Here is a 27,921-nt window from a genome sequence, read left to right as displayed (position 1 = left end):
TAGCTAACACTTAAAAAGAGTTATTGAATACCTTCACATAAACCAAAGAAGAAAAAATCTAATCTGTTATTTATCATTTTCATTTATTATTATTATTATTATTATTATTATTATTATTACTACTTTATACAATAAAGATAGATTTTTAAAAAATATTTAAAAGGTTATGTATCACGTGTTCTTTAAAGTATTATTTTTGGAAATGAAATATAAAATTACAATCATTGATAAACAATTAATTGTTAAAAATATTTATTATATTAAAAATATAAAAATATGATAAATATTTTTTAATAAAATATATTATTATTATCAAATATTTAATCATTCTTAAAAATTAAATTAAAAGTAATATATTTTTATATTTTAATTATATGCACTTTTTTTGTTTTCTTAAAGAATTAATAATTTACCATCAAGCATGTTAATCTACTAGCAAAGAGTTGTTTTGCCTTGTTTTGTAGTTTTGAGTTAGACTATAAATAAATGCAATTGTATTGAATACATGTAGGATAACTTTTACTACACATAGTAATTTTATTCAATTTAAATAAGATTGTTTTTTTTTTAAATACTTGAAATTTAGAAGGAAAAAAATTTAATAGTTTGATTATATCTCCACTAGTAATAGAGGTAAAGAATTTTTTTTTATTTTGTAAAATATTCATGAAATCGTTCAATAATCCGACTAAGAGAGTCTGACTTTCATCCAAACAAGTTACAAATAAAATGTTTTTTAACAGGAGTAATTTTTATATAATAAATTTTTATTAAAAATTATAAACCTTAATACAATTTAATATATTAATATAATTAAATATTATAATTTTTAATGAAAACAAATATTTAAAAATAATAATAAACTAATAAAGAACTTGTTGTGATCTTGAAAGCATCTAAACACTACTTTGCAGAAGAAAAATCATAAAATGGATTTACTTTTGAGGCCACTGGTGTGAGATGCTGAAATAATAAATCCTGAAGTGGGACCAAATATTGCAAAGAGGGCAAATAAGATTTCAGTTTTAGATGGAGAACTTTAGGCCACAAATATCGACCCCAAAACGTTCTCAGCCACAAACTCATAAGAAGTCTCTTTCTTTTGCCTTTTTGTTTTCTCACAACTGTCTGTAGCTGCTTTAACCCACTTTGGGACTGCACCTTCTTATATATTTGTAACTCTTTCTAACTAACTTATATTCAATAAAATATTTGCACAGCCGCCTCAGTTTTTCAGCTGCCAGAACTGAAATACTATGAACCCAACTAGGATCTTCTCAAGTTGTGTTCATTGCTGACTACTTTATCTCCAATTGCGTTGGTACTTGGTTTGTTTTCATCAGTCAGAAATTCGGTTCTCTCTCTTCTTTTGTTGGTAAACCATATAAAGGTATGTTCCTTTGACCCCCTTCTAGTATTAATTGTGTTTGAGTTATTATTCTTGTGTAAGGAGTGATTTTAAGGCAATCCAACAGCCTTGAAGAAGTTATTTTTTGAGATGGCAAAGGTATATGGTGTTTAGTATTATTTTTATCAGCTTTCTCTTATTTTTGTGTGATTTTTTTTTCCTTTCCCCTTTTCTGAGCTTTTAGAACTTGGATTAGAGCATGAGGGCATGAATGAAATGGGATTTAATTCTTTAATAAGGGCAGTAAATGGGGAAGGAATAAAAACTTGGATTAATCTTTGAAGAGAAAGTGATGTAGAAACTACCAACTTGCATACCTTTCTTATGCTTGGTTGAATGAAGTGCTACTTTTCTGTAAATCAATTTGGTTTTGTGTTTGTATATGACTCACCAAATTCTGCATACTTCTCATTTTTAAAGAACATTTACTAGTATTCTTCACACTTTTTGAACACTCTGCAGAATATTTGGCATGGATTGGTACTATGGACGTGGCCATAATGATTTTCTTGTACCCAAAGATCAAGAAGAGTTATTCGAGAGGTATCCTTCACCAGACAATTGGTCAAAATGGGGAATAAGTGAACCTGAAGGCTTTAATTCACCCCAAAAGTGTTTGATTATGAACACAAAAGCAACAGAGGTAGAATTCAATTTCATTGATGAAAGTTTCAATAATGAAATTGAGTTTGACCCTTCTCCATATGATAAAGACCAGTCTAGCAGTTCAAGTGTATGTGGAGAATTGCCTGAGCAATCTTTTCAACAAACAGCACTTTCATGTGATCATCAACCTAAGTACCAGCTTCAAGACCTATCAAGTTTCGAAAACATGGATGACATTTTCTTGTATAAGCGTAACCTCTGGGACTAAGATACTTGGTTTTATGCCTGTAGGATAATGAAATCATGTAGAATCTGAAATGCTTTAACCTGGCATGAGTGTGCCCTGCATTGTAGCAAGTCCAGTGCAAATTGAATTGTTCTGCGGTGTTTTTTGCATTCCAAATTTCGCTATATTTATCATTATGGTTGGAGCCACTACAGACTAACACAATCATACTTATTTGTTCTCAGAACTCTATAAGCATGAGCCTGTTATAGCATGGTAAGGGCTCCCATTTTCTTTAATAAATTCATTGTGGAAAGGCCTTTTTCTTTTTTTTTTTAATCTTTCATTACATATGTACCAAAGAGACATTCAATGTTCACTGGCTTAGATAGGCATGATGTTAATCCAGTTCAGATGACTATGTTTTATCTTACAGCCTCCACACATTTCTCATAATGCAGGGATTCTGTGCTTGAAGATTTTCCCTGTGTTGAAAACCTACAGAAATCCTTCTTTTATTCCAAAAATCAACGCAGCAATATATCTGGTGATCACTGGATTTTAGAGTGAATGAGTAATTTGAAAAATATATATGATATGGATTTACAAAATACCTTATACATGCTTTCTTTCTATTAGGTGGGTTGCAGAAAGATATTGCAGCTTCAGGGTTTGTTCCATGCAACTTGGACTATAAGGATTGCCCAAATATAGAGGTGATAATTACCTTTGGTCTAGTAGCTCAAATAGTGTTTCAAAATCATAAATTTGTAGCAACCATGTAGTCAGCAAATCACTTGTAATCAGATCAAAATTCTAATTTGTTTAGCAGTAGCATAGATTGCATGCTGCTTACTAGAGTACTTATTGATGTATTATGGAGATATTATTTCTGATTACAAACTTTGCTGTACTGGTAAGTGATTTCAATCTTCAAATTTTCATGCTTTCAGCAACCGTGTCAATAATTTCTTTTATTACATCACAAGTTCACAGCATAGAATGGGCAGAAAAAATAAAAGACTGTAGCTGTAGTATACTAGTATTTCTTTTGTGTAGAGTATTTTGGGAAGAAATAAATAAATCATGACTGAATATAATTATTTAAACTAATAGATCTAATTTCCATACAAATTCTGATTACAAAGTATGTTTTAGGCTCTTCTTTGAAAGCTTACAGTGTAATATAATCTACTCAATTTCTCTTTAAGGCAAAGGCAGTCGAAGTCTTGGACCCTTTTGAGCTGTCCAATGAAGATATGACCATGCATGAGCAGTTATCTCATGAGGAATCTACACTGCAGGATCTTGAGATGATAATTGCGCAGGTGACGTGACTTAGAACTGAAATTCCTGGCATATAAATATATGCAATGATAAGAAATGCTACTAACACTTACACTATGTTTTAGCATATTTTTTTATTGTTTGAAATCCACGTGTGTCTAACTAAATATCGTGCATCCCACTCCCTATTTAGTTAGACTCATGTGGATTACACTCAATAATAAAGAGTGTAATGAAAGGAGTGTACTACTAGCATTTCTCGCATCATAGTACTTGCTGCTAATTGTTTTTTCCGTTCGCATTACTAGTTCACTGAGAAGACTCGTATTTGTTTCCGAGATGCCCTGTACCGCCTTGCTAGAGATACAAAACATGAAGTAGAGGAGCTGGATGGAAGTCTTAACATGCATCAGGCAATGCCAAGTGCAGTTTACAGTGAAACCATGAGGTACATGATTTAGATATGCTGCATTTCTGTTATGATCTTTTAGCCTTTAGTTACTACATGTTATGGTGAAACAGTAATTCTTTATGTTGATTTGGATGACAGCATAACTTCTACTTGGTTTGGCCTGAAACTACTTGACACCAAATGCAATTTTACTCCTTCAATGCTTCTGCTTTGGACATGAAATATGCTTTTAGCATTAGCTTCACATTCACTTATTTATTTTCTTTCAGATATATTGTAGTTATTGAAATAGTATCAATCGAAGATATTTATGTTCTCTAGTTTAGTGTTTCCATATTAACTAACACTTTTTTGTACCACTGATTGTAACGCATTGAACATTGGTAGTGTTAGACACAAGTCCAGATAATAGTTTACAGTTTTTTCTTTCCTGAAACTGCTTAAATGATGAACACCCTTGGTTGAAATGCTAACTTGATGCGTAGGTCTGAGAACCAAAAACCAATAATTGAATCAGAGACCAACAGTCTTGACAGAGCTGTTGCAAATCTCATGTTCAACAAGATGGAAATTAACATACTAGATCTTGAAGCAGTTGGAAGTAAAGGTCTTCAAGGAAAAAGCTCAAAACCCTTGGATGTGGCACGAAATTTTCACTATTCACAACCCCACGAGGTGCCAACAGATGCTGAGGTTCCAAGGTTTGGACTAACGGACCAAGAAGCCACAGAATCACATTGCCTGAGCAGATCGTACTAAGAAGTTATTTATGCTTGAATTTGGTTAGGCAATGTGACCGTGAGCTGCTTCCCACCAGCTAAACCAGAAATAAGAAAAACCAATTTCCTGTAATTATGCAGCCCTTTATCATAAAAAAGGCTTGGACATTTGACTATTTTGGCTTCTATATCTGCATGTATATATGCTTTTGAACTTGAATTATTTGTATTCTGTAGCTTCTATCCAAAGGCTAGCTGTATCCATCCAACTCAGTTTTGGTTTTGATTGGAATGTAAGTGATTGAATTGATCAACTAGCAATTAGCAAAGCTGTGATCAGTTCAAGATTCTTAGGTGTTGAGCACCTGGATATTTTTCTTGTAGTGCAAATGTGAATTGATCAACTAGCTATTAGAACATCTGGGGTCAGGATTCTTAGGCATCTTGATATTTTGTTTGGAGGGTAAATAAGTGAATTTATCAACTAGTTGTTACCAGTACTGTTCAGCTTAGGAGTAAAATATATGTGGTGTCTTTGGATAATCTGTAAAATAAAAACACTTCTATGATATATATTTTTTTAAGAATTTATTCTAAAAAATTAAATTGTTATTACTTTAAGAAAATAATACTTAAATAGATTGTTTTAGGATATTTCAGAAAAAATATCTAATCTGCATAGAAATTTTTGGACATGTTTCTGAATTAAAAGGCACTTTAACTTAAACATAAGGCAGTCCGGATTTATGATTATGCTGGTATATCAGAGCTAAGAAAGTGATGATGTGAAGTGAATATGAATGCTATTTTCAGTAACATAAAAACTTTAAGCTCAAAATCAGGCATTAGCTTGTTTGCTGATCTTGAAATAGATTTGAACCTAGGTTCTTTCAATGATACCTAGATCTGACTTTATTAGTATTAAATTATTGATTTTATTAATTTCAGTCCTTAGGATTGAGGTTAATATTTTTCTTAATTTTTTTTTGTCTAAGATCAGAGACTATGATGTGTCTCTAAAAGCAAAAATTTTAAAACTGATTTTTGCTTGCAATATGTGGTTACTTCTGGCTTGAGGAAATTTACACATGGTAGAGTTTAAACAGACTTGCTAAATAGATCAATTTCACACTTTTGAATGGAGTCTTTTTCCATTGTGCCACCTCAGCGAGTTTAACATTTTCCTTAAATTATTAAATGGCAAATGCATCAATTAGTGTACGTTTATCTTTTATTTATTTATTTTTGTGTCAACAAATGCATCCATTGGTCTACACACTGAAAGACAATGGAACTCTGAAGAATGGCCTGAGACAATAGAGCTCTTGGCAGTGGGTTGTGCCATGACAGTGAGAGAAAAGGGCAATGGAAATCTTGAAAAGGAAATGGAAGAAGCATTTTGTCTAACAACTAAGACAGTATTTAAGGGTGTCCATTACGTGACTTTCACAATCTAAAATCTGTGGGATTTACCTTTTTAATATTTATTTCACTATTTGTTTTTCCGTTTGTGAATCAGAAACAACAGATTGTTGCTTCTCACATATAGTGATTTTGAAATTTATACAACATGAGTTCAACTACAACTTAACAAGCAATAAGAGTGACTTCAAGAGAGATCTAGTTTCCTTTCTTTGTTATATCATATTTTTTATCAGTAGAGTTAAACTTAAAATAATATTATTTCTATAGCAGAAAAAAAGAGAGAAAAGAAAAGAAATACTCTCATCTCTCTCTCTTGTAATAAACTTCCAAAAGTTGACTTTTGTGTATGTTCTGAAGCTTCTAAATTCTGACTTTTAAGCTTCTATTGACCACCCATGTGTACCTTAGGTTTAAGATACCTTGGACCATCGAAAGCAAATAAAATAAAATATTCTTAAACTATTTATTTGTTATTTAACTTAGTCTATCACTGAAGGCTAAAATTATTAATAAATCATATTGGCCAATACTTTATTTCAATCCCAATAAAAACCACAACTTCTGCAAAACTAGATTTTGAGCAAAGAACTTATGAAAAATTTATGGAAGTAATTTATAATTCTAATAAACTTTTTTTTAGTTTATTTTAATAAGTTTTTTTTTTTTTTTATCAAAATAGGTTATTGTTAGCTTATTCCAACAAGTTTCATAGTTAATTTATAGCTTAAGTTATCATTTAAGAAAATTATTAAATAAAGGCTTAAATAAAGTGTATTTGACTCTATAATTTATTTGTTTTCTTAAATTTAGATAGTTTGAAAACAATCTAGCTCCTGATCATGTGGTTAAATCTATAATTTATGAAATTATAAAATCTTATTTAAGGATATTTGAAAAAGTTTTACTATGTATCCAATCACACCTCTAATTCTCCCCCTCTTGACATTAAAGCTGTTTCATCTATTCAGCGTGTAATCAAACCTTTATTTATTCAAAATTTAGCTAGTCTGAGGCTTTATGCCACCCCACATTGTCAAAGTTATCATAACATTTTCAAGTGATTTATATATCTTTTGAATATAAAAAAAATCCGAAAGTCATCCCCCTCCCTCAGCTCGAATTTTCAACAACAATCAACGAATATTTTAAAAGAATTGCAAAATAGTATAACATGTTATAGTGGAGATACAATTGCATTTGACTCTATATCTAAAGTTGACACGAAAAATTTAGGATACAATTGCATTTATTTAAATGTTGAAATTTTATAATTTTAAAATTTTCACCTTATTTAATTTTGTTTTTATAATGGAATATTTGTTATTAATAAATATAATATTAAAATTTTAAATTATAAAAATAATTAAATTTTAAAATATTCGTACAAAATATTTTTGCATTACATTGATGTATGAAAGGATAAAGTAATGGATATTATAGTCGTTAGCAATTAAAGTTGGATAAAAACCAGAAAATCAAATCATCCATTTTACCAAATAAGCTAACAAAGCTTCTGAAAAATCCAGAATGATTACCTATCTTTAGCCTATTTTTAAACGGAACCAAACCATTTGACGAGTCCCTGTCAATTGTCTTCAGAAACGAAAAAGAAAAACTAAACTATAAATCACAGTACCTAACTAAAAGTCAGTACAATTTAGAAAGAAAAAAAACATAGCGGAGTGTTCAAACGTTGATAGAAATGTAGAGCCACCAAACGCCAACGTGCATCCCACAATCTAGTTTTCTTCGTATAAATCAACACAACCTGTACATGTTAACTCCCCAAAACCCAACCAAAATCATTGAACCTTGGTTTGCCTCGAACTATATCCCATAAAGTTTTCTCCTCACCTTATTTCATTCCCTTCTCCCTAGCATTAATGGCACCACCACCACCACCGTTGCCATTATTGTCGCCGCCTCCATCGTCACTGTTATTACCCAAAGAAGAGTCATCGGCCACCGCCACCGCCACCACCGACGAGAAACCGCCGAGGGCCCTCCGTGTGCCCATTTCACTTCAACCGGCGAACACCAAGAGCAAACGCGATTCCAAGTCCAACAAACTTTTTCGAAGGTTCCGTTCCGTGTTCCGGTCATTCCCCATTATTGTGCCGTCATGCAAGATGCCGGTGATGAACGGAATCCGCGGCAATGAGGTGCACATCCACGGAGGGACGAGAATTACCGGAACCCTATTTGGACACCGGAAAGCAAGGATAAACCTTGCATTCCAAGAAAATTCTAAGTGTCACCCATTTCTACTCTTGGAGCTAGCTATCCACACGGGTAAGCTGCTTCAAGATATGGAAATGGGGCTGAATAGAATAGCGTTGGAGTGCGAGAAACACCCCAACAATGAGAAGGTTAAGATCATTGATGAACCCATTTGGTCTTTGTTTTGCAATGGGAAGAAAACGGGGTATGGGGTGAAGAGAGAGCCTACGGATGATGACTTGAGCGTGATGCAATTGTTGCATGCAGTGTCTGTAGCCGTCGGTGTTCTTCCCAATGAGATGGCTGATCCTCATGATGGCGAGCTCTCTTACATGAGAGCGCATTTTGAACGTGTAGTTGGGTCCAAAGATTCAGAGACTTATTATATGATGATGCCTGATGGCAACAATGGTGGCCCAGAGCTCAGTGTGTTCTTCGTCAGAATTTGATTGGCACGTCAGAAAATGGGCAAGGAAATATTGAGCTTAATTTTGTTTTCTTATTTGTGAAGATTTTAAATTCCTCGCTTTAGGTGCTGCAGTCATGGTATGATAGGTGGTGCAATTTAGAATATGTGATGCATCTACAAGATTAGATATAGTGAATGTATAACATGAATATACATACATATTCTTAGAATGGTTATTAGAAGGTAGGAGTTTCTTCTTCTTCTTCTTTTTCCCTTTTCCAGTTAGGATAAGTACTATTTAAGGTAGATAAGAATTAGAGAAGCAAAGCTTGTGTTGTATGGACGGAAGGGCAGGCAAGAAAGACGAAAGATGATGTACATTTTCTTTGTTCTTTTGTTAGGAAACAAATTTAGTGTATTTTTTTTTTAATTTCAAGTAATTGTGTACTTGCATTTATGTATTTTATTTTTCTTTGTATTTTCAATGGGAATGTGACAGATTAAGAATGATTTAAGGAACTTTTGTAATCAAGTTCGGCAGAGTTCTTGAATTAATCAGTTATAGAGAATATATATACTAAAGTCATAATTATTAATGCTGAGAAATTGTGCAGGTATGTTTATTTAATTTTCAGAGTGAAAATACTTTCTTTATGTATTTATCTTTGAGATTTACTAGGATTTATGGTAATATTTAAATATTTTTAAAGCCTTACATTTTACTAATTTTTTTCAAGGGGTTAATTGAGAGCTTTTGATCTAATACATGTGTAATGAAACAAAAAGACGTGGAGGCTTGTATTGAGACTACCGTTAGTATTAGAGCAATAATGAATTTATAAGCCAGCTTTTATTTTCAGCTCTTAAATTTGGATAGTTCCACTTTTTAATACTTATAAATTATAAAATTAATTAATCAAACTGTTGGTTTAAAAATTCTTGTCAATTATATATTTTTATATAAAAATAAAATGAATAGGTAGTTCATTATATTACTTTATTTTAATAGATAATAATATATTTTAATATATAATTAAATATTAAATTTTGAGTAATATACTTTTAATATACACAATCATAAAAATAGTAAAAGATGATTTAATCTTGTATTTTATGAAAGCAATTATTGAAGAAGTGTAAGTGTTTAATCTGACATTTAATATAAACTAATCTAACCATTCAAATAATATTATGAGTCAATTTTTTTTTACGAGAGTATGTAAACATAATTTATTTTACCATTCAATTGTTGTATATATTTAGTATTTAGAGTAAGATTAAAAAAAATTGTCATGCACAAATAAATTTATAAACTAAATACTTTAATTTTTTAGTCATATAAAAATTATATTTATCATTAATTTAGCCTTTTAAATATTTAATATCATGAAACTTTTAATGCCCAAATTGATATCAAATGATTTTTTTAAATATCAAATCAATATTTTCAAAAATTGAAAGTAACTTATAATGATTTATATATTAAAATAGATATTAAGGTAAAAAAAAATTATTTCATAATATTATTAAGTTTTCTTAAACAAATATTACTAAAGAAGAAAAAAACAAAATTACATAACATGCATTTAAAATGTTGAAATTATCATCAATGAATTCTCTAATTATATGTTAAGGAGATAAATAATAATTTATACCGATTTAATTTGGTTAATTATTTTGCAAATAAACTCTCAATGCAGTAAGTTATTTTTTAAATTATTTTATTTAGTTATTTATTTAATTTAAAGTGTCATTAATTTTTAAATTGTATATTTAAAAAGATGTGTAATCATTAATTATTATATTTATACATTTAATTAATTATATGTTATATATTTAATTTTTATAATAATCTAATGTATAATATATAGTTATTTATTGTAATTATATAACATATCGTGTCTATTTTATATTTAATCAATTTTTTGTCATACACTATTAGTGTATTAAATTGTAGCATTATTTTTATGTAATTTACTATTTGTTGTAATAAATTAAATAATTATAGTTTCATGTAAGTAAATATTTATATTGTAATTTGGTGAATTTCAATAAAACACAATTTAGTGATTGTTAACTATTTTATTTTTGCTAGATGTTAAATATATTTTGAGAATTTAAATTTAGTTTCATATTATAGTAATTTATTTATTTATTGTAATGAGACTTTATACATCAAAATAAATTATTTTGTATGTTGTTTGATGTATGTTTTGCTTTTGATATAATTTTAGTTTTACATTTTTGCAAATACTTTGTTATAATTTATAAAATTTAATAAATAACATTATAGCTTTTGTTAAATTTATTCTGTGATGTAGTTAATTTAAATTTAATTTTTTTGTAATGTATTTATTTAAATTTCATATTGTATATGATAAAAATATTAACCAATATTTTTGTACAATTTTTATTTATCAGTTAAATAACATATTTAGTTTGTACAGTTAACATATATATATATATATATATTTAAAAATTAATTCATTTACTTAAAAAATATATTTTAGTCTTTATACAAAAATTTTATTACATTTTGATCCTTATTACAGTGACGTTAAGAATGAAATATATCAAATCATAATAAAATATTAGTGTAAGGACTATAATATTTGTTATTTTAAGTACAAAAATTTAACTTTTGTAGAAATTAACACTTAATTAAGCTTATATTTTGTATGTGATATATTAATTTTTATAATATATTTCAAAAACAATTTTTTCATATAAAAAATAAATATATTATTATATTTGAGATGAGAAATTACATTATTATTTAAATTTTTAAAAGATTAATTTTATTATATAAATAAATTTACAAATTTTCTATCATGATAGAAGTAAATAATTTTTATCATATTGACTCAAAATCTCATTAATTAGTTTTTTTTATCAATTAGATAAAGAAATATATAGATATTTAGAGCATATTTATTTTTATTTTTAAAATCAGTTTTATATTTTTAAAAATAAAATATAATACAAATTTTTTATTAAAATTTATATTTAATAAATATTAAATATATTTCAATAATATTATAATTATTATTTATAATATTTTGATTTAACAAATTATTTTTGAAGTTGCTCAGATAATTATAAATTAAATTATCAACATAATTTAAAATTAAATAAAATAAATTTCCTTAATATATTTTATTTTTTAACCATAACTTACTAGAAGTTATTATTATTAGTAAGTTCTTTGTAACCATAAAATTTCAATGTTAGTGTAGGGGTATTTTGGAGTTTTCATGTGACCATAAAATGGGTTTTGGAAGGGTTCTCCAGCAAAGTGAAAATCTGTTCCTCTGTTACTGTTCGACTCATCAGCCCATTGGCCACGTCCTGGTGTTTTCTGGTTAGCTCTTTGTGTGTTCTGGCGAACCCATGCTCTCTGTCCATTGATTCTGCATTTTCCTTGAAGCTCCCTGTTTTCCCTTTTGTTCTCACTGTCCTGCTGTTACTGTTTTTCTCTTCCTTTCTTATTCTCTTTTTCTTTCACTTATGACTTCTTATTGTCAATTATGAATATGTCATGGATTTTGATTACTCATTTACTTTTTGAGCATTTATGTGTATTTAGTATAAATTATGTAATCTATATAAATAATTTCAGAATATTGGCAATGGCAGTTTTAGGGTTGGCTGCTAAGTGCCGCTATCCATCATTGATAACCACGATTTAGACATCTCTCGTTTTCTCTTTTTCTCAACAGTTTTAATTCAGTTTAGTTTGTTTGGCTTTCATTTTTGTGTGTCAGTTGCTTTGATAAGATTTTTTCATTTTGTTTATAAAATCTATTGCTAACTTGCTGAATTCACAGTGATACAGGAACCTGATTGCTTCGTCTGCAGAGGGAGGTTTGTTAATTCCTGGGTCAGTATGGCTACCCAGACAATAGTTGAAACTGCGCAGAAAATTGTCACTCCCGAAACCCTCCGCTATGCAGCCAACCAATCCCAACGTTGCCTCGTTGTCCCTGTCCGTCTTCGGCGTGCCATTAAAAAATACCTTCGAGGTCCTTTTTTTTTTTCTGTGCTTAATTTTTCTCCTAATATGCAATACTTATATATTTATATTTTTATATTTGTGTGATTACAATTGTTCATGGCGGTCTTGGGATTATAGAGCAGGAGGAGCCTTATATGAGGAGGAAAGTCTTGAGATTGTCTCAATCATTCAATCAAATCAAGGATGTCAATCTACAGCTGGCAACCAGTACAGCAGAGAAGATAGTTGAAGACCCTTTAAAGTCTTTTGAACAATCAAAGCGTTGGAAGATTAAGAGCGCTTATGGGGACATTGGTCTCACATATACAGATGCTGAGACAATTGCTTATGTGGCTTCTCGAATGCCTGCTGTTTATTCTGCTTGTTATAGAGTACTTAAAGAGGTAGGAGATAAACATAAAATGGGTGAATTATGTGTCAAAATGAATAGTGATTGGTAATCCCTAATATGTGGGATTACAATGTCATCTTGTTCATCTTGTTTTTTTGTTTACTTTCCACGTTGTATCATGGGTGTAGGATCAGGTACATTATGATTTAATTTCCTTAAGGTGTGAACCATGTATCTCCTTGATGTATGTTTACTTTAACTTTGTATTTTAATGAACACCTAAGAAATAAAGACTTTCAGTCTTGAACAAAAAGTTCACCTGAAGTTAATTTCAACAAAGCCCTTTATTTTATGTCTTTTCAGGTTCGCAGAAGGCTTCCTGGTTTCTCCCCATCGAAGGTATTAGATTTTGGTGCTGGGACAGGTTCAGCTTTCTGGTAAAATATTCTTGAACTTTGTTCTGGCAAATGATTAATTTTGATATTATCAGTTTTAGTATGTTATCCAATTGAACTTTTTTGTTGCCTTTCAAATGTGATGATTCAGGGCACTGCAAGAAGTTTGGCCAAAATCATTAGAGAAAATTAATTTAATAGAACCATCACAGTCAATGCAACGTGCAGGTCGAAGCCTCATACAAGGTATATGTTGATAACCATTTTTTGAACAAGATAGGTTTCTTATTGCGTTCAATTTGAGGGGAGTGAGGATAAAGATTATTGAGTTTTAGGCGAAAGCTGGAAGAGCAACTGCTCAATTTGGAATGATGTGTATCTTTGAAGCAATGGAAGAGGGTCCATTCATATATAAATTTACAATTATGTTGAAATCATGGAATGTAACTGTAATTTAAAACTGTTTATGGATTACCAAATTTTCTCATTTGACATTATTCTTAAACAATTATTAGTCAATTTTGTGTGGGTTATTTGCTCAAAAACTATTTGTATGCTTGATTAGAGAGCTGAGCACCTTTCCATGTCCTAATGCATACTGGTATGGGTGATCAGTAATAACTATCACATTACAGCCCACAGCTAGAAATGTTATATATAAGGGTGCATACATGGGCTTCGCTTATTTGATACTTTAGGTCTTGGTACTCTTCGGGAACTGCTTTGGTCATCACCTAGAAGTGAGTATTTTATTAGACTTGATTAGAAGTCCAATAGTGTTTATATTCAGTGAACATAAGATCAACAATTTCAAGATTGCAGAAACAAATCCTATTCTTTCAAAGGTGCAGAAAAAATAAAAGAAAATTCCGTACTTCAATCTTTAAATGATAAAAAATTGAATTCTAGAACATAGTTACTGAAAATATTGAATAGACTTGCATATGTGTAAAAAATTGAAGCAGGGTCTTCTCCTGTCTTAATCTATATAAATTTTTGTATTTTTTTTTTTTCATCTATTATTATTTCAGTTGGACTCAAGTTGTCAATTTTGGTAATCTGGGTCATGCGCCCCTTCATTCATGGGATGTGTAACAAAGGCCATGTTTCAGAGGACGCTCCACTGAAGATAAAATATCTGGTGCAGTAGTGCACTGAAGATAAAATGATAGTTATTTCATTGTGTATATAAAATTCACAGCTTATTGTATAGGATTTTGAGTGATGGATTATGATCCCTCTTGTTAAAATCTTTAAGGGGTGATGATAAACCTGTAATCACAAATCAGCAGAAGAGGGCACTTGGGTCAAGCCACAGCAGCACCTGACCTGATTTTCATTTTTTATTCTTTCATGCATTGGGTCATTTGTTCCTATTATGTAGGGGTTTATGGAGTCTTTCTTTCAGTTGTGAAACTTTTCAGTGCTTTGTTTCACCCATTTTTTAAATTAAAATAATTATGACCATGCCCACTACTCCTGGTTCCAGAGTCAACGAATTAGTTTTCAGGAAGTCAGGGGGTCATCCTAGTCTGTATATTTTTTATGTTCAGTTTGTAATTGTAATGGGAAAAATTTCAGAAAAAACTTTTATTCCCTGGAGATTTTCCTTTTGGTATTAATTTCTCTTGTAGTAAGATTCTTCCTCTAGAAAAATTAGTAGATTAATTCATTTACTCTTACTTTTCTATTCCAGCTATCTATCAGGTGTTTGCATATGACTTGATTGGGATTAGTTTGATTATTTGTCCTGCATTTATGAAGAAAAGATGAAGGTGATTAGGTTATAGGAAATATCAGAATATAATTAAAGTTTCTGAGTCATGGCTGAGAGGAGTGATTTGAGTTGGGAAAATCAACTTTTCAAGAATTAGGCATCTTTAATCAGTAATCACCTAACAAATGATAGCAATGCTGCCCATTGGGCGTGCAGGTTAGTTGCTGCAAAATCATTCCTTTAAATTATTGAGTGGCCATTGAGGAAAGAACCTTCACAGGGTATATTCAACAATTGCTAATTATTTAAGTTTTCAAGCTGTTGTTAGAGGAAACAATACTAATCCTACTGAAAACAAGAAGGATTTTCTCCTTTCAAGGTGAATTACATGAAAAGGAAAACTATTAAAACAAGAAATTTATCTATTTATAGGAGTTGTCAGCATAATAAGATTTTAAACTTTATGAAAGAAATAGTCTCACCTGTCTTACTGTGTTTTGTTCTTCATTAGGAAATTGATTCTAGTGATGATGCCTAGTCATTCAAGTCACTGATGAATTATTGTCCTTACCATCAATTGTGTTCCAGGATTTCCCCATTATGTAATGCTATGTATGTTATGTTCATTTATGTTGTGAATTCCCTGTTTAGGATTGATATTGAAATCTCTCCCTTCTGAACCTCCTAAGAAAAGCTGAAAGTGTTTAATAGTTGGTGAATTTGGATTTGTTCTGCTGTTGATTATATAGGTCTCAAGAATTTGCCACTTATTCATAGTTATGATAGCATTCAAGCACTTTCTAAAAGTATCAGTAAATCAGACAGAGGGCATGACCTTGTAATTGCTGTAAGTTTATTCTTTCAGATTATTTACATATATTAATATTAGCAACAAGTTTTTTGTTCTTCAATTTAGTTTGTGCAGTCAAGAGATGAAAATAAGCCGACCATTATTAATGGGTCTGGAAAAATATGAAATTAGTTCAAAAAGATAAAATGGACTTCAATAATAAAATTAAATCATGTTGGATTGGTTTAGTTACTCTATTTTGACTGTGGGCTAGTGCTAAAATAAAAATATTCATGTACAAAAAGAATTGCATGAGCATTATATACAATAAATTTTAGCAACATTCTCTGTTTAGAAAGGGAGAAACAAGAAAGCTTAGGATCAATCTGTGTGTTTTGAATACACAGCGAAGCTATCCATTTATAATAATAAGTCATAATATATTATATATGTGATTTACAGTTATCTGGAATCAAGTACCCTATTTACAATATTACTCCATTTTTTTACATTAATGTCAACACTTTCACTCAAGTTAGAGCATATAAATCACATGCACCAAACTTGTTACATATTAGGTCTCTTTTAGGATTTAGTGAAGATATTTGCTAGTTGATCATTAGAATTAACGGATTGAGTGATCAACTAATTGAGTGATAATATCTTTTCTTTAATGAAGTGACAATTTATCTTAATGTGCTTAATCCTCCCATGAAAAACTAGGTTTCAGGTAATATGAAAAGCAGTTTGATTGCCACAAATTAGGGTCATCTATGTAATCTCTCCAAACTTCAATTCCTTCGACAACTGTTTTATTTTTGTCAACCTTCAGTAGTTGTTTGAATCATCTGAGTTCACAAGTGATGAAGCCATGACTTGATACTCTACTTTTGCACTTGATCATACAACAATGCTTTGTTTTTTGTTTTTCCAAGAGATCAAATTATCACCAAAGAAAATGCAGTACCTAGAACATGACCTTCTAACTGTAGGAGAGCCTACACAATTCACATATGATTGATTATCCCACAATTTGAATGTCCTTTGTTGTCATGCAAAAAACCTTTTCCTAAGGCTTCCTTGATATATTTTATGATGGGAATAGTTGTGTTCCAATGTTTTTTATAAGAAAAATTGAGAAATTGACTCACTACACTAACAACAAAAGAGATATCAGGATGAGTTACAATGAGATAATTTAATTTTTCAACAAGTCTTTTGTATTTTTTTGGATTTGCAAGTGGCTCCCCTTGTCCTGGGTAAAAGTTTGATATTAGGGTTTGTAGGAATATCAATAGGTTTGGTGCTCATCAACCTTATTTCTTTTAGGATGTCCATGACATACTTCTTAGAAATTACAATTCTATTTTTGGATTAAGTTATTTCTAAAAGTAAGAAGTATTTAAGGTTGTCAAGATCCTTTGTTTGAAAGTGATACAAAGACGCTTCACCTATGAGATCTCATGGTGATTACTACTTGTGATGACAATGTCGTTTACGTAGACGATGAGATAAATGCATCCAACGATGGAATAACGATAGAAGATGGAATAATCAACTTTACTTTGAGTCAAATCAAATTGTTGAACCATTCTACTAAACCTACCAAGCCGGATATTGCTTAAGACCATTATGAAGCTAAGTGATTTCTTTATATATACTTCTTCCATCTAAAAAGACATTCTTGATATCTTTTTGAAAAAGGGGTAAATGACGAATGACTCTTATAGATAAGAACAAGCAATCAAAGGACATCTGATTATAGGAGAAAATGTGTCACCATAATTTACAAACTCAAGAAGCACGACTGAAGAGGGTGGATGATGTGGCATTGAAGGTGAGTCAATAGAGTCAATGATATATGGTGGTTATATATCGATGGTAAAACTAGAGAGAGTTGTTGTCGTTGATAGACTAGTAATGGGCGAGCAAGAAGTAAATTAGGTCTTTTAGGTGGTACTAGAGACTCCTCAAGAGGAGAAAAGTGAATCAAGATTGGGTGACGACTTAGAAGAAGACATAGAGTCATAAGACATTGTTAAAAAGAAGCATTAGGAGGTATAAGATAACAACAAAGAGTAGAAGAATAATACTTGTATCCTTTTGAGATTGAGTATAACCAAGGAAAACACATTTGTGGGAATGAGCAAAGAGTTTATCTAGTCCATGACCAACATTGTGAATAAAACAGGTGGAATCAAAGACCCAAAGAGGTAGGGGATAGGGGGGGTTGATGTGGATATAAGACCTATTGTTGTATTTGCCCTTGTAAAATGAAGTAAGGTATCTTATTGATGAGGTAGCATGTTGTAAAGACACGACATCACTCCAAAAACAATGGGGATTTGAACTTGAAGCAAGAAAGTGCAATTAGTCTAGAGAGGATGTTTGTTTTTATGTTCAGCAATTCTATTTGCTTGAGTGGTACGAGGGCCAAGATGTCTAATGGAGAATCTTGTGTGAGGCCATGAAACTACAAAACGAGGAAGATAACTAATCTTCGGTATTATCACTTTGTAAAGTACGAATAAAAATGTCAAATTGAGTTTTTATTTTATTATAAAGTAATTGAAAAATATCAAATAACTTATAGTAGTCTTTTATTAAATAAAGTCAAATATATTGAGAAAAATCATTAATGATAGTGACATTATTTTGACTCTAAACTAAAATGACATGACTAGAATCCTAGACATTTGAATGAACTAAAGCAAAAGGAGACAAAGTCTGACTAGTGACAGGACTAGGAAATGAACTAAGGATATGTTTACCTAATTGACATGAATCACAACATAAAGAAGACAACTTGGAGAGACACGACAATAATTGCATCATGTTGGCAAGACTGGAATATCTGTCATATAGATACTAGAGATGTGATCCAGGTAGGTAGCCAAAGAGTCATCAAGAGAGCAAGCACCGATAACAGTCACAAGATTGTGACAAACTCCATAAAGCCATTGGGTTTTGTTGGTATGAAATCAACCCATGCCCATATAGCTTCACATTTCTCATAGGCACAAAAAACAGGCCAAATAGAGGGATGAAGGGTGGCCTTAATTCTGCAACAAAGTTGGACATCAATCTCTTCCAGCAAGGACAGTCAACCTTAGTACTAGTTTTGACATTCATAGTGAGATGCTCATCATAATCCTGTCCAATAAGCAAAAAACAAATATTAGAAGCCCAAGCAATATAATTTTTTCTATCTAATTGATTAATAGAGAGAGTAGTATCGACGAGGTTGGTAAAGATGACTGATTCAACCTTGGGTGGGTGGGGGTTTGAGAGCAGCCATGGGCAGTGGAGAAGAGAGAGAAATAGGTCGTGAATAGTACCAAAAATGCCAAACAGGAGGTGATGGATCAATGATTGAGCAATGAAACCACAAATTTGGGGAGAGGACGTTGTGACAATGCTGACAACAAAAAAAAAAATAGGGCCACTGTGGCGACGAGACAGGTAAACAACCTGCTGCTGTGGGGGTGTGTGCAGGTGTGTTGGAGCTCCGATGAGGGTGGGCTGGCTGGTGTTGGATTGTGCAGGCAATGACAACCCAAATCTGCTGCCCAGTGGTTGGAAAAGTTGCTGGAAAAAATGGTCGCCTATGATGAACAGTAACTAGAGAGAAAGTGCTGGAAAACAAACCAGAAATCGGAAACAAAATGGTTTTTGAAATAATTTTATGCCAATGGGAATGCATGAATTAGGGTTACTCTCTTGTGAGTCCCATGTTGAAAAAGAGAGAAAGGAGAAGGCATAGGATGGATCCGTGTGTTTTGACTACACAGTGGAGTTACTGATTTCTAATAAGAAGTCATAATAAATAAATAATTTACACTTATTTAGAATCACACTAATTACATAGTTAGCCTATTTATAATATTACCTTATTTGCATTAATCTCAACATCGTCACTGACACAGTGTAAGTGTCTAACCACATCATGTCTCTTACCAAAAATTAAGACTGAAGAACATTTTATACACTGTCTATAACTTCATTGAAAATTGTCAGTTTATGCATTGTTTCATGCATGGAACTCTTAATTTACAGGCAGCTACATTAGATGGATTTGAAGATCTAATTGTTTACCGAACTAATTTAGTAAATACAAAGGATAGTCAAAATCGGTACATTGTTCATATATTTAAGATTTTCTTGAATCCAATTTCTAAATTTTGATTGAAACAAGTTAAATAATTCGGCTAAATTTGATGTCTGTCCTGTTTGTTGTACAACCCTAATTGCCTTTTCTGCAATGCTCTGGGGGCATGCTTTTGTTAGTTATTTTGTTTTTCAAATATTGAGCTTATAAAGTATTTGTTTGTTTTCTTAAATTGATGCTAATTGTTAGCGATCTTTTTTATTGGCTGAAGTCGTATGTTCTTGGAGAGATCCCATCACTAAAGGATCGAATTACCATAGTTCGCCAGCTTTGGGATCTAACACAGGATGTTCTGGTATGATTTCTAGCTTATAGTTTTATTTTCCTGTGAAAGAGAGGATCGTCACTTTCTGGCCAGGTGTTGTTTTAACAATTCTTGAAAGTAAAACATGGTAATTGGGTGAGGAAAAGGAGTTGTAGGAGCAAAGAGAAATGTCTATTCATAATAGAAAAACGTTTCTTTACAAAGAAATGAATGAGGGCACTTTTGAATTCATAAATTTATTGTTTTGTTTAATTCTTTAAATCTTTTATCTAATGTTATTTCCATTTGTGAAATGAACTTCTTGTAGGTTCTGGTTGAACCAGGAACACCTCATGGATCTAATATTATAACTCAGATGAGATCTCACATATTATGGATGGAAGAAAGAGTAAAGTTACTCCTGGTTTTAAGCAAAATTTGAATAATGATGAATAATCTTTGTATTCTGTCTTTGCCACCACAGTTGTGCAGTTCTCCTCCAGTGTTTTATTCTAACAAAACATGGAATTTGTTGCCTTTGTAGAAACATCGTAAATCTTCTCATAAGAACAAGGAAGTTTGTAAAGATTTGATCACTCAGAATGCCTGTGCCTTCGTAGTTGCGCCTGTAAGTATATTACATTTTTACTCATCTTTTGCAATTTTACCAGGATCGCTCTCTCTCCTTCTGCCTGTCCCTTTTTTAATCCTTTTTGTCATTTTGGTAAATTTTCTTCATGCAGTGTCCTCATGATGGGACTTGTCCACTAGTAAAATCGGGAAAATATTGTCATTTTGTTCAGCGCTTGGAAAGGACATCATCACAACGTGCCTACAAGGTTTCTCCTTAAGCCATATTTTACTTTCTGTATTGGAAAGAATTGTGTTGCCCCTTTTCTTTGATATCAATAACGATTAACATATCAAAAAAATAAATTTCTGTTCTAAATTCATCATTGCAGCGTTCGAAAGGTGAGCCTTTACGTGGATTTGAAGATGAGAAATTTTCCTATGTTGTTTTCAGACGGGGACAAAGGCCAAGGCAAGTGTTTTCATTTAATCTTCCATTCCATGTTTGAACTACAGCAATATAGATAACAAATAGAATAAGAGAAAATGCCTAGTATTTTTCATGAAAATTTAACAAGCCTGTGCTTACGTTCTCCAAATAATTTTAAACAAGCTTATGTGAAAATTTATCATGATTTCTTTCTTTTGATATGGATGATTTCATATGGTTACATTTTCTGTTCACTGAGCTTCACTTTCTGATGCTTCCTACCCTGATCATTGAATGGCACAATCCATATTTTCCAGGCATAAGTGCTTTCATTCTATGTAACTCTTGATTCTTTTTTCCCATACCTTGTACCAGGGAACCTTGGCCTCTTGATGGTTTAAAATTTGACACTCTGAAGGAGCAGCATGCAAAAAGAAATCCAGAGGATCTTGAAATTGACTATGGTACTTGTTACCTGACATCTGCATTCTTGCTTTCTGTTAAGATACTCTGGAACAAAGCATATGTTCTAATCTGCTTTTAAACCAGCTTCCTTTGCCTGGGATATGGGGAAGGGCTATGGAGATTAGAAAGGACTGTTTGGTTTCAGGAAGTGTTTTCTGTTTTCATTGTTTGTACTTTAGTTACAAAAATTTCACCTTATTTTCATTTTGTTTCTGTGTAGGAAACAGTGAGAACAATACATTTTCGTAATTAAAAATGAAAACAGAACGTTTTCTCAAGCCACATGGCGTCTAAACTTTTCATTTTTGTTATTTATTTCTCTTTACTTTTCAGAGGACTGGTTAAAGTTGCAACAAGCTGATGATACTCCTCATGAAGTAGCAGATGCAGTAACTTATGATTCTGATGATTTGGAAACTGGTGATGGTCCTCGTGAAGCAGTAAATGCAGTGACTTATGACTCTGATGTGGTGGAAACCGATGCTGCCAATGATAATGAAGAGGACAAGGATGCGGAAGAAGAAAGAGCTAGTGCTGATCTTGGAGGTGGCTGGGGCAGGATTGTCTTCATGCCTGTCAGAAGGGGTAGACAAGTCACAATGAATGTGTGTAGATCCACCAAAAGGGATGCCTCAGAGGGTTCATATGACCGTATTGTTGTAACACACAGCAAGAATCCTACGTTGCATCGTCAAGCCAAAAGATCTATTTGGGGTGACCTCTGGCCGTTTTGAAGCAAAATAATTTGTCGTGTTGTTTTATTTTATTTTTGTCATTCCATGTGCCTCTCTCACATGTACCAATATTTAAGGGCCATGTTTTCAAAATTGGAGGAAAGAAAATAGTAAGTGCTATACGGAGGTTTTGGAAGTGTCTTTTACCCTAACATGGAACACGAATCAACAATGAAGATTCAAATTAATTATTTGACCTTGTAATAATCCATTTAATGATTGCTAACAATAATATACATGAGTAAGGGATTAGAAATACACACGATAGCTTCTACATCTCTTGTTTATGCTTCGATGCTGAAGTTTGCTAACTTGTTAAGGTTGTTATTAATTGTTCAAATGGTTCTCAGAAACATTGATTGGAGTTACTGTGATACTGTATAACCCTGCCTCCTGAATCTCTACTAGCCTGTGTGGGTATTGCCAACAGAATTGAGGGGATAAATCCAAATTTACAAGGCTAGTTTAATTGAGGTTTATGGGAGCAAAAAAGTATAATTTCAATTAAGGTTTTAATAACATTCAGTCTCTAAAAATATCATGTCTTTTGATTTTAGGTTTTATAAAAATTTTATTTAGTTGTAGTCTCTAAAAATACAAAAGAAAAGTGGTTTTAGTTCTTGACGAGGAGCTAAATCTAAAATCATGTGCTTTTTGTTAAATAGAAGGATTAAAACTAAAAGATATAATATTTTAAGAACTAAAATGTTATCTAAGGCTTCAATTAAGGAAGGTTGCAATGGAAGAACTAATGAGACTACATTTGTTTATTTTTCTTATTTTATTTATTACTCGAATCAATCAGATTAATTTTATCACATGGAGTGTTTGAGGGATGTCATTGACCGTTAAGCTTAGCTTTTAAAATTCAACATTGATTTGTGAAAAGAAAGAAATGTCTAAAGAGTGTAAATGAGTCAAGTCAAGTACTTAACGTTTAAGTTTGATTTATTTATTTAAATGAGCTAAATTTATAGTTTGAGATTGGCTTGATTAAAAATTTTAAAGCTTGAACTTGACTTATTGATTAATTATAATATATTTCTTTTTTTACAAATTTTGAATAATTTATTATTTAATTAATATTTTTACACTAAAAAGTAAAGTAACATGATAATAAAATATAATTTTATCTATGAGAAGATAATTTAAGGTTAAAAATAAAATAAAATTTTAAAAATAGTATTTTTATTTAAAAAAAATTATGGTCACTTATTTAAAATAAAATTCTTAAAAAATTAAAACTAGGTAAATAATATACACAGTGAGAATAATAAGAAGATATAAATATTAAATAAATATAATAGAAAGAGTAGTTAGGACGATTTTTTTTAACTGATGTACTATAAGTAAGATTTACAACTGCAAACTACTTATGCATTATTTATTCCTTTTTTACTTACTATAATTATTATACTCTCATTAAGTGGAAGATCTCTCTAAACTAAGCATTTTACTTTGACTTATAGATACGGAGTTAGTGATCGTTGACTATGGTCCTCCAGTGAAGCAGGATTTTGGTCTTACGAGGTGGTTGGTGATGTCGATATTTTGAATTTGGTGGCGGAGACACATGAACCGATGGATTGGTGGCTTGTGGTGAACCTGGCTAATGGTAATTTCCCTTTTTTTTTCTTTTTTTTTTTTTATCTTTCCCCTTTTTGGTTATTTTTGTATACCGATTTTGACTATGATTTGAGAGTGATTATGTTCATGGTTATTTGGTATGCTTAGTGAATAAAAAAAGTTGCCATTCTGAGTTGTGTATGTTATGTGAGCGTGGTGTTGTAAGCATAGTGAAGGAAGTGCTGACCGTGAATAAGAAAACGATAAAAATGATGGCTAGGCTATCAGATTTGTTTCAAATTTGATCTACCATTTCGTAATGAACTCGGGTGAAAATGATCCTAGAAGTGGTTGATGTAGAAATTATTATTGGAAACTCAAGGAGAAAATAGTTGCAACACATGCATTGCAGAGAGTGAACAATCATAATTCTGTGACTAAGATAAAACAAGAAATTTGTGAAAAAAATCCTTGGCAAACACTATTACTAAAGTAACTTAAATTTACTAGCCAAAGTGACAATTCTCGACAATGACATTCTAAATGTAATTTCCAATCCTTATGTTCTTGTCGGCGTAGACTGTCTTACCCAATACACATTCTGATCTTTAAGGACAAAATAGCAATTACTATAAAATCAGTATTAAAAGGTAACGGTAATTCATTTTGACCATTAATTAATTTAAATACGTATATTATGGCTAAAACATAATTGTGCTGCAATACATTACATATATGGTAACTCATTAGACACAACCATTAAAAAGTACCCTTAATATACACACACACACACACGTATATTAATTTTCTTCTTCTATAAGAACTTATAGAAGAAGAAAATTAATAAAAAATAAATAAATAAAACTTTGGCCACAAGTTAAAAATAGTTTATACTTCTCAAGTTTTAAAGAGACTAAATAAAAGAACTTCTCAAAAAATAAAAAATAAAAACATAAGTTAATTTTATCTTATGGAGAATTTATTTTGTTTTACTACTTAATTTTTGACTCCTATAAACTTCTGGAAAAGTTTATCCAAACTAAGTCAAAGATTACAAGGCATCTCTTTTGGCCCAAACAGAAAGGAGCATCAAATACGGTATTAGATTAGCAGGAAATGGTTGTACTTATTCCCAACTAGAAACAAGTCCGCTAAAACAATTATGCCATTTAAAAATTTGGGCCAAATTGTGTAAGTTATCCTTCAAACTTCAATTTCATAGGCAGATAATCAACAAGAATAACCAAGATGAAGGTTGAAAAATTGTAGTGAAAATTTAATGTAACAAAATATCATCTAAGATACTAGCAGTAACATCAAATGTCAAATTTTAAAAGATACTTGGAAGATCAAACCAAAATTTTTCGGCATAATTTAGCGTCACCACTTCTCTCCAAACATATTTAACCTAGATGTTGTATTGACTAGCAGTCCTCAGGAGTTCACACATCAAGGTGCAACCACAATCCGTCCAGCCACCTGGTCAAGATCCCGTCGGCCACTAGATGTAATTCTCCTGCCACTGAGGGATTAAAGGTATCTTATTGATCAATCCTCCAAAATTATGATACGATGATAGCAACAGATGATGCAGAATAGACTAACTATAAACTAAGAATATAAACAACAATTAAATGTGTAGAAATGCTAAAGAAAGCAACTATTCACATCCAACTAACGTGATAGCTACACAATTAACACAAATAAATAAAAGAACAGTAAAATAGACTTCAAATTTCCACTGAAGTATTGACACACATAAGGCTCCTAATCTCACTAATGTAAAGTAGCTACAAAAATTCTAGTAGATTGGTAAAGAAGCCCTTACCCCTTGGTGTCATTCTCAATGATGTTCATGTTCTGCAATTGTTGAAGAATGTGACGAGCAATTGCACCACTGCTCTTGCAGAAATGAGGAGGGCGACTACCATTCCTCTTGCTCCCACCATAAATCCTCTGAAAAGCGCCAACGCCAAGACCCCCTCTCAAGTAGATCTTTCTTGCCATGGAAGCTGAAATTAAATTGAATTAAGCACAAAAATCTATATAATTGTGCAATTTCCAACAAGGAAGACAAACCTCACCAGCTCTAACGTAATACCAATCAGGATCGTAGGGAGCCAATTCTTTAAATCTTGCAGTCTTCACAATATCTGTCCACTCTGGAAGCTCCATCTATTTAAACCAAGAGAATAAAAATATTAGAGACAACAAGCCCTGAAAATGAGGTGAAACATGCATTAATAGCTAGCTACGTTACAACACATCTTAAACAGAAAAGGGGAAAATCTTCATAATTACCCGAGCTGAAGATAAAACATAGAAGTAGCTAAGTGCGTGTTTAGTTTGGCTTAAATAATCGGTTGATATTTCTTTCAATTAACTGAGAAAGCTTTAGAAAAATAAGTAATTTCAACAATGAATTAATTCTTTACTTAATTTTATCTCTGATTGCATGTCAGCTGCTGCTTATGAGTTGCAAATTAGCATCCATTCGCTTTTTGCACAACCAATGCTTTCATTTATTTATCAAAAAATTTTGGGTTATTTTTTTGGTTGAAGTTAAGACATCAAACACACATGTTGATCACAGATCCCAAAACACCAAGATACACAAAATGCAATAGCCATTCACTTATGCAGTGTTTTCATTTGCCGACACAAACAAAAAGCTTCAACCCAACTAAAAATAATAACAATAACTGTAACTTTCAGACAGAAGGACATCAATGTTTCTGAAGACACTAAAAGACCAGCTCGCAGCACGGGTCAAAAGCACTATAAACAATTAAAAACCACCCGTTTCATGGAAAGAGAAAAACATAATGGGTTTCAGGTAAATTTTAAATCTTTGTCAAAAGAAAATTAAAAAAAAATAAATTTTTACCTTGCCGGAGCGTTTGAGGTGAGCAGAGTAAGCCCTAACGAATTCGTGAGGCGAAACGTCCTTCACAGTCCTCGCAGTAGCCATTGCTGATCTCAAGAGTAACGTTTATGGTGACGCCGCTGAACAGTGTGTTAACGAAACACGATGCTTCTCTCTCTCAACGATTAGGGTTTTTAGATTCTATCGTCAATTTGCCATTCTCTTTATTATTATTGTTTTCAACAATATTTTTGGTCCATTTTGTCATTAACTATTACTCTCTTTCTTTTACTGTTGATCTGGCCCAAACCCAGTATAAAGGCTCAGGCCCATTCCATTGTGCATGCATTTTTCTTTAGGAAGAAAACTAGTAAAATACCTTACCTGAATATGATTTTTAATAAGATAGTCACTTACGTTTTTTTAAGATCAGAAAATTAGTTTAAAAATTTATTAAGGGCAATTTTTTAAGCATTAATTTTTTTTTTACATTTAAAAATTGCTATTGGTGAATTAAAAAAAAAAGCATTTTCTAATACATAAGATCACTATTAATAACTTAAAAAAATTATTTTCAGCAACAAAAATTTGTCATTGACAAGTTTTTTGAAAAAAAAAAAATTATATACAAAATCTTCATTGTCAACTTTTTAAGCTTAAAAAAGTTATTAAAATTGTCCTACCTAGTCAAAAATGGCTATTTGCTCTGATTGAAAATAAAGTAACTCATTGCATTTTTTAGTTTTTTTTTTTTTTTATGCTTGAAGAAAAAAAATGTTCAAGTGTATTAATATACTTTAGTAGTATATTACAAACACGAGTGTAGGAGTGATATTTATATGTGAGAAACAAGTATTATATTTCATACATTTTTGTTTAGAAAACTGAAGTATTGCTTAATCAAAATATTGAAGTAAA

At 31.4% G+C, this 27,921-nt stretch overlaps 4 protein-coding genes across 6 annotated transcripts in view; 3 read left to right on the top strand and 1 right to left on the bottom strand.

Moving 5' to 3' along the window:
• Positions 1–1,120: 1,120 nt before the first annotated feature.
• On the top strand, positions 1,121–5,081 carry LOC113864581 (protein LNK3-like). Of its 3 annotated transcripts, XM_027498464.1 has the most exons (8): positions 1,197–1,390; positions 1,871–2,265; positions 2,486–2,516; positions 2,702–2,787; positions 2,880–2,956; positions 3,452–3,568; positions 3,836–3,975; positions 4,425–5,081. In XM_027498464.1, exons 2-8 carry the CDS (start codon positions 1,881–1,883, stop codon positions 4,696–4,698), a joined length of 1,110 nt encoding a protein of 369 aa, XP_027354265.1. In that variant the 5' UTR covers positions 1,197–1,390; positions 1,871–1,880; the 3' UTR covers positions 4,699–5,081. The 3 variants fall into 3 exon arrangements, with proteins under 3 accessions (XP_027354266.1, XP_027354265.1, XP_027354267.1); XM_027498465.1 differs by lacking the exon at positions 2,486–2,516 and having other exon boundaries at positions 1,121–1,390; positions 1,871–2,257; positions 4,425–5,077; XM_027498466.1 differs by lacking the exon at positions 2,486–2,516 and having other exon boundaries at positions 1,198–1,390; positions 1,871–2,257; positions 3,458–3,568; positions 4,425–5,073.
• A 2,885-nt stretch (positions 5,082–7,966) lies between these two features.
• LOC113866149 (protein MIZU-KUSSEI 1) lies at positions 7,967–8,752 on the top strand. The gene has a single exon (XM_027501036.1). It carries the CDS (start codon positions 7,967–7,969, stop codon positions 8,750–8,752), a length of 786 nt encoding a protein of 261 aa, XP_027356837.1.
• Positions 8,753–12,028: 3,276 nt separating this feature from the next.
• Positions 12,029–27,921, top strand: part of LOC113864476 — a 31,038-nt gene continuing 15,145 nt past the window's right edge. Inside the window, exons 1-13 of the mRNA XM_027498225.1 lie at positions 12,029–12,132; positions 12,547–12,734; positions 12,845–13,110; positions 13,422–13,495; positions 13,605–13,699; positions 15,920–16,017; positions 20,340–20,423; positions 20,701–20,781; positions 20,917–21,000; positions 21,116–21,211; positions 21,335–21,414; positions 21,748–21,836; positions 22,171–22,551. Coding sequence (XP_027354026.1) covers positions 12,599–12,734; positions 12,845–13,110; positions 13,422–13,495; positions 13,605–13,699; positions 15,920–16,017; positions 20,340–20,423; positions 20,701–20,781; positions 20,917–21,000; positions 21,116–21,211; positions 21,335–21,414; positions 21,748–21,836; positions 22,171–22,551 — 1,564 coding nt within the window. The 5' untranslated portion in view covers positions 12,029–12,132; positions 12,547–12,598. The remainder of the gene's footprint in view (positions 12,133–12,546; positions 12,735–12,844; positions 13,111–13,421; positions 13,496–13,604; positions 13,700–15,919; positions 16,018–20,339; positions 20,424–20,700; positions 20,782–20,916; positions 21,001–21,115; positions 21,212–21,334; positions 21,415–21,747; positions 21,837–22,170; positions 22,552–27,921) is intronic.
• LOC113864477 (40S ribosomal protein S19-1-like) lies at positions 25,329–27,206 on the bottom strand. The gene is made up of 4 exons (XM_027498226.1): positions 27,025–27,206; positions 26,222–26,312; positions 25,966–26,149; positions 25,329–25,659 (listed from the first exon to the last, which is right to left on the bottom strand). The coding sequence occupies exons 1-4, from the start codon at positions 27,106–27,108 to the stop codon at positions 25,587–25,589; spliced, it is 432 nt and encodes a 143-aa protein (XP_027354027.1). The 5' UTR covers positions 27,109–27,206; the 3' UTR covers positions 25,329–25,586.

This window comes from Abrus precatorius, unplaced genomic scaffold, assembly GCF_003935025.1.
Source record: "Abrus precatorius isolate BTA unplaced genomic scaffold, Abrus_2018 Scaffold4, whole genome shotgun sequence".
Taxonomy (NCBI): Eukaryota; Viridiplantae; Streptophyta; class Magnoliopsida; order Fabales; family Fabaceae; genus Abrus; species Abrus precatorius.
The sequence above is the reverse complement of the archived record's forward strand: the minus strand, read 5'-3'. Positions and strand labels throughout refer to the sequence as shown.